The sequence below is a fragment of the Cricetulus griseus genome, chromosome 3 (genome assembly GCF_003668045.3).
Source record: "Cricetulus griseus strain 17A/GY chromosome 3, alternate assembly CriGri-PICRH-1.0, whole genome shotgun sequence".
Taxonomy (NCBI): domain Eukaryota; kingdom Metazoa; phylum Chordata; class Mammalia; order Rodentia; family Cricetidae; genus Cricetulus; species Cricetulus griseus.
Genome location: NC_048596.1, coordinates 48030476 through 48037869, shown reverse-complemented (window position 1 = coordinate 48037869; position 7394 = coordinate 48030476). Strand labels below are relative to the sequence as shown.

Below are 7394 nucleotides of genomic sequence, written 5' to 3'. Positions count from 1 at the left end.
CAAAGTCCATGGCCAGCCCGAGTTTCATGAGACTTTGTCTCAGAAAGGAAAAGATATATAAGTTGGAGAGGAAACCTCTAAGAATAGTTATTTGCTATATGATGGGTATTTGGAAGTTCATTATATGATTCGTTCCTGCCTCCTTCTTGTCATTTTCAGTTAGAAAATGATATTACAAATTTTCCAAAGTATACTCACTGGAGTTTTGTGATTTTTGAATGGAAGTTTAACCTCTCTAGAAAGAACCCAACCGTCAACCTTTTTTTTTTTTTTTCAAGACAGGTGTCTCTCTCTATTGCTTTGGAGGCTGTCCTGGAACTTGCTCTGTAGACCAGGCTGGCCTTGCACTCAAAGAGATCTTCCTGCCTCTGCCTCCCCAGTGCTGGGATTAAAGGCGTGTGCCACCAACACCTGAGAACCCAACCTTTTTATGCGTAAAGTAAGAGTAATAATACCTATCTAAGCAAGCTTTGGAGAATTGTGAGAGGCAGCTTGTGGAAAGCACTGAGAAGATGGCCTTGCTGGTCACTGTCTGTCTACGTACTCTTTGTGTCTTTCTAACTGAAGTGTTAGGGTCTGCCATATGCTAGGGTTGTTCTGATGGTGACTTACTGAAGACACATGAGCTTGCTGCCCTCGGTGGTGCTTGTCCTTCTAGTGATATTTAGCACAGCTGGTGGTTCAGTGTTGCATTTAAACTGCTCTTTCTCTTTTGCAGAAACAGCAGGGGAAAATGCCACTTCAAACATAAGCACTAAAACAGTAACTAATGCTCCTGTCATTTTGGATAAACTTTTCAGATTTCATTTTTAAAATTTAAATTAAAAATGATCTTATTTTACATACCAATCCCAGTTCCCCTCTCCCTCCAGCCCTACCACTCCCCCCCCCCATCTTCCTATCCCCCATCCACTCCTCAGAGAGGGTGAGGCCTCCCATGGGGATTACTTTTTGATTATTTCTTCCTTTTTTTGTTTTTTGTTTTTTTTGTTTTCAGGTTGCTAATGAGTTCTCTTCCTGACAATTTCCCTATCTTTATCATTTCCATATCTTTTAAACAAAGACCAGATTTTAACAACAATGTTGGTTGAACATAGTTTTGAGTTTCCCAGCTGCAAACCTTTGACAGGGTATCTGCATTTGAATTTTCTGTTTACTTTAAGCTGTGTGTTTGGATATATCATCTCCCTTGTCAAACATATAGTTTCCCTCAATAAAATCTATATAGAAGCTGCCTTCGTGGTGGATATATCATCTCCCTTGTCAAACATATAGTTTCCCTCAATAAAATCTATATAGAAGCTTTTTCTTTTGTTCTCATTTTCTTTTTTTTCTTTTTCTTTTTTTTTTTTTTTAGCTGAGGACTGAACCAGGGCCTTGTACTTGCTAGGGCAAGAATTCTGCCACTGAACTAAATTCCCAACTCAACTTGAACCATTTTGAAGTTTGTGTTTCAGCTGAGCCACGTGTTTCATCTCAAAGTCACCATGAGCTGTAAGAAGCGCAGATCACAGAAGATTCCATTCAATGCCAGGAAAAACACAAAAATCAATGACTATTTCTCTCCGGTATGTCTACAAATATTGCTTGTGGGATATACTAGTAGCTGTCTTAACTACCATGGGCCACATAGGATTGACTGCCAAGAAAATGCCTCATTGTTGATTGGGACAGTGACATACTCTAGTGACATTTCTCACCTACTACATTTATTTTGGTGAATGGCAGTGTAGATGAGGAATTGTAATCAGCTTTTAGCTATATCAAAGCAGTGTTTAATAAAAAGTATTGCAATCATATCTGAAACATTAATAAAATAGATTAAATGTAGTATGTCATGTCAACATGTGGAACAAACAAAATGGATCTCTTTAAGTGATCAAATGTTATATATCATAGCAACCTGTGAAACAAAATTAATAATATTTAATAGCACTAAATTCAATCATAACAGTCTATATTTGCTTGGTACTTTTTACAAAGGATTTTGTATATTTATTCTTACCACAAACTTCATAGGCAATTGAGGAAGGTTGGTCCCAATTGGTTTATGGAGACAAAAGAGAGAATAGAGTCTCTTGAGCATGTGATGACAACTTGGGCAAGTTTGCTGAGATATTTGGAGCCTTCTCCTCTCTGCCTCTAACGTGACAAACAGTTGTGTCATCTGAGACTAAACTGTTCCTTTATTATATCAAGATAGTTGAGAAGCATCAGGCATTTGATGTACAAAGTCAAAGCCTTTTTCTTGTTTCTTTGTGTGCCAGTTCTAGAAAGCCAGGTATCTAAATAGCTAGAAAACCTGTGACAAGCAGAGATCTGTTTATTTCTGTCTTCCTCCATAACATCAAGCTCAAGGAACACAGACAATCCCTTTCCCTTTCAAACTCGCCAGGCCAGGCACAATGCTGTAATCCCAGCATTCCAAAGGTAGAGAATATAAGATTGTGAATTTGATACCAGAGTGAACTATATGATGCCTCAAAAAGGAAAAGAAAAAATTTGACAAAAAGTCCATATCTATCCAGTAATATTTAAATATATGAAGGTCTATTTCAGTACTCCCATGGTTATGAAAAAGAAGTTTTGACAAAATCTAGACTGCAGGCATTTATTTTGAGATATATTTTGAGATATGCAGATATATAGATTGCCTGGATAGAGTAGATTTATATTGCCTTACATTCTTTTCGTCTGTTTAACTGAGAATGTTAGTGTCACTACAATTGATGAGCTTGGTTAATTTAACCAAGCTCCAACATTGCTACTCCTATTACCAGTGAGTGACTTTGATGGCATATGAACCCATTGCCTAGTGGCATCTTTCTCATACTGAATATGACTTAGGAAATGACCCTTTCAGACATAGTTATCAGCCACTGTCTTAATTTCTTTTTCTACTGATGTGACAAAATACCCTGACAAAATCAACTTAAAATAGGAAAGATTTATATGGCTCACAGTTTCTTACAGTTCACCATGTCAGGGAAGTCCCAGCAGTAGGACCATGGGAGAGTTAGTTATGTTGCATTCACAGCCAATGGTAGAGATCAGTGAATGCATGCTCCCTTCCCCCAGCGTCTCAAACAGTCTGGGATTTAACCCAGGGAAATGTTGCCAGGTTTAGACTGGTTCTCACTGGGATTGATGTAATCAAGATAACACCACACAGATGTGTTCAGAGACCCATCTCATTGGTGATTTGAGGTTCTGTCAAGCACACAGTTAACAATAACTGCCACAAACATTTTTTAGTTTTTATTGAGACTTTCCTATTTACTGAATTTGATTTATGTCCTCTCATTTTCCCCTCTCCTGGTTCTTAACTAAAGTCCCATAAGAATGGGAGATGATGAAAATTTACAAGAAATATATGATCCAATAAAAAGACAAAGGGAATAGTTTCCATTCATTTCTTGATAGATGCTGCCTGAATCACGGTATTAAGAAAATATGAAAATTATGAGTTTGAAGCAAACCTGGGCTACATACTGAATTCCAGGGAAGTCTTAACTTTATAGCAAGACTCTATCTCAATAAAGCACTAATTATTGAGCATCTGTTGCTGTTGCAGAGGAACTGGATTTGATTCCCAGCACCCACATGATGGTTCATAAATACTGGTAACTCCAGTTCAAGGGAATCTGATGCCTTCTTCTGACCTCTATGAGTGCCAGGCTTGTACATGGAGCACATGCATACATGTAGGCAAAATATTCATATATGTAAAATAAATACATTTAAAAAAACAAATTAATGATAAATAAATAGCTTAATAAACTGTTATTTCAATACACTTTATGTTTGGATAAGATAAAATGTATATTGCTGAAAATAATAAGAATGACTTGAAGTACCATACAGGGAAGCTTGTAGACCTTTGAGTATCTGAATTACACTTGTGTCTGTTCTACTATTTGTTAAAAAGATGCACCATGTGTAACAAGAGGAGCTTTTCTGACTGATGTGATAGGAAGTTGAGGTAGTATTTTGGATCCCAAGATGTACTCTAGTTTAATTCTACTTATTGATCTTTTGAGGTTGGTACTGAATTTCCCACAGGAATTGTGTGAGTTGGTACTAAAAAAGGAAATATGACCAGAGTTGTCAGTTACAAAGAATCCACCATTTATTTTTAGGTGTCCAATGAAGATCAGGAAAATTCCAGTATTTCTCAAGTAAAAGTGGACTCTAGAAAAATGCCAAGAGATATAACCAACATCCAGGACCAAAGACCACTTTCATCCAAGAAAGTTCGACAAGATCAGACTCCTCCCTCAAATAAGAAAATTTTAATCACCTTGGATGTGAACCACAGGAAGAACAAAAACATGAAACATGAGCTCTTACATAGTGAGACAAGTAGCTTATATGAAGCCCTCAAAACTCTCAGTGCTGTGAAAAAAGAGATAGATCATCATCAGGGCAAAGAAATGCTGGTCTGGGGCAAAGAAGGAATAGAAGGGTTCATAAACCCTGCCATGCCCCTCTGCTGTTTTCCAGAAGGCAGCCACGTGTTCATTAGGTTCTCTCTAAGTAAAAGTGAGCCGGAAGCAAATAAACAATTGTTTGAACCACAGGACCAAGCATCTACCAGTTATGTCCGATTTTACATTCATGCAATTGGGACTAAGAGGAAAAAGATTGTGAAGTGTGGAGAACTTCACAAAAAGGGGAACAAACTCTGTGTCTTTGGCTTCAAAGGAGAGACCATCAAGGACACTCTGAGGAAGGATGGCAGGTTTCTTTTTGCAGAGAGTGACCATTGGAGGCTCATTGGTGAACTGGACACCATCATAGAAAACACCCAGCCAGTGGATGAGTTAGATGGCAAGCTCTTTCAGGTTGAGGCTGAGCAAACAAAGAATCCGAAGGTAGTATCTGTCACTCAGAATTCTGAGTTTGAGAACAGAAACTTTTATGAGGTAGATGAACGCATTGTGAATGAGTACCCCACATTGGAAGAACAACGAGCAAAACTCAGAGCATACATCTAGGAAGAAAGTGAAAAAAGAAAGAAGAGTGTTTCCTTATTCAAAATACACCAAGAAAACTTTGGGAAACTGACAAAAAATTCTACTTCTGTTAAAGTAAACAAACATCTTTCAAGGGTCAGCGACTCAGTTGGGTACCTGCGGTGGGACAATAATGGAAATGAGGGCTGTGCCACCTGCTTTGTTTTTAAAGGATTGTACATTTTCACCTGTCGGCATGTGATAAATGACATCGTGGGGGAAGGCACAGCGTCAAGTAAGTGGGCAAGCATAATTAGTCAATGTGTACAGGTGATCTTTGATTTTGAAGAGTTCCCACCAAGAAAAGACAATGCTTTTAGTGTTAAACCTTGGTTTGAGATATCCAGTAAAGACTTTGACTATGCTGTCCTTGAACTGGAGGAAAATGGACAGGAAGTACCTACTGGACTGTATAATGGAATAGGCCCTGCACCACTTACTGGGTTGATTTATATCATTGGCCATCCAGATGGAGAAAAGAAGTCTATTGATGGTTGTACAGTGGTCCCTCAAGATAACCGAGGAAGAAATTGTGAGGAGAATGTTCAGGCAAGAGAGGCAGCAGGCTACCAGTTTTCTATGCCATATATCCACATGTACACCCAAAGAAGCTTCCAGGAAATGCTTCAAAACCCTCATGTGGTTACCTACAACACTACTTTTTTTGGAGGGTCATCTGGATCCCCAGTGTTTGATTCTTATGGTTCATTGGTGGCCATGCACTCTGCTGGCTACACTTGTGAGTATCAAAGTGGAGTTTCCAATATTATTGAGTTTGGTTCTACTATGGAATCCATTATTGCTGATATTAAGCAAAATAGAGATTGGTATAATAAAATCTTTGGAAATTGTCAGGATGAGGAAATGCGAAGCCTATAGTCCTAAGAGAATGTAATCTATTTTCCAACTTTAAGGGAATTGCCTACGGTGTTGTTATTCTGCAGACAATAATGTTTTATGAACTTTCAAAATGATTGATTTCACCAAAAAATGAGTGTTCAGATTACTTCCTGTGTACTAGTATCTTTCTTCAAAGGTCATGAACAACAATACAAAAACATCGGAGTTAAACTATTTAAGTAAAATAACATAAAGAAGATTAAGTACAAACCAGGTCTCAAGGGACTTAGTGTCAGGAGATGCAAAGATGTGAAAAAGTTCAGATCATAGAAACTGGAGTTGTGGGCCAAAGAGAGTGAGGGAAAAGAAACCTATGGTTCTCCTGGCAACTTGAACAGATGTTAAAGGCACTGTTTCATTGGCTTCTACCTGTATCTTCCTTCTCTGCTGACCAGAACTCAGCCAGGTCACTGGGGCACAGGTTTTTCAGCACCCAGAGTTCCCTGAAATCACTTGCCCTTCTTTCACACTGGCTTTCTGGCTTAAGACTTGAATCTGGAATGAACCTGCAAGGAATGGTGTGGAAGTCATTGAGCAGGGAAGGTACAATGTGCCATACAATATGGGCACCTGGGTAATCCTGGAAATGAGTTATGGAGAGCAAACACTCGAAGAGACTGTTTCTACTTCATGGTATTTACCATGGATTGGGCCAGGAGGACACTACATAGACTAGAACGTTTCTCAGCAGTTGACACTCAAGCCTTATTCCCTTAAAGAGAAAAGAAGTCATGGTCAGGAAACAATCTCACAACTGTTAAAATCAAGGAGAACTTATGCACTGAAGTCAGCCAGAGGTCTTAGATCATCTGAGGGAAGGGGGAGGAGTGGGTGAGATGGTTTGGGAAGATTGCTAAGAGACTGGATTCCAGTATTGCATCAGTCTTTTCACAAGTCCCCTTATTTTCAACATATCCCCTAGTGCTATTGTGTGATGTTGTGTTTCCCCTGCTCTGTGTATCTTTCCAAAAGGCAACAAAGGGGGAACCAAAATTTAAAAAGTGTGGTATCTACAGTGAGTTATGAAATTTTAGATGCAACAGGAGTAAAGGTTATTTGTATGGTATTCCCATTGGTTTGTTCCAAATACACATTCTCAATGTTATAAACTAATAAAGGTGGTTTCCATAGCTGTCTGTCTTTAGCTATGCACTTCTTAACTCTTACCAGCCACAAGTACCTCATTATTTTCAGGTTCTCTTGGGGGTAGGGTCACTGCAGGTATCACCACTGACAGGGAAAATCAATCTCCAAGATGTTAGAATGAAAACTGGGTGCAGCTGGAATTCATCAGTCATATGGGATTGAAACTTCCAGAGAATCTGACCCAATGATTTTATTTCCTTACACATTTAAACACAGCAGAGTTTTGGGGATAAACTTCCATGTGACAGTTCTCATAACAAAGCTTCAGAGATGGTTATATAAAAATTCCCTTATAAAGCACCCTGTTTATGTTTTTTTTATTATTTTTGAGAC

The 7394-nt window shown here is 38.6% G+C and overlaps 1 protein-coding gene across 1 annotated transcript; it reads left to right on the top strand.

Annotated features, from left to right (window-relative positions):
* The first annotated feature begins 309 nt into the window (after positions 1–309).
* Positions 310–7047, top strand: LOC100768019 (protein FAM111A). Its single transcript, XM_027406612.2, is given in 3 exon segments — positions 310–439; positions 1458–1568; positions 4140–7047. Coding segments are annotated over 3 exon segments (1875 nt in total). The 5' UTR covers positions 310–430; the 3' UTR covers positions 5895–7047.
* The last annotated feature ends 347 nt before the right edge of the window (positions 7048–7394 follow it).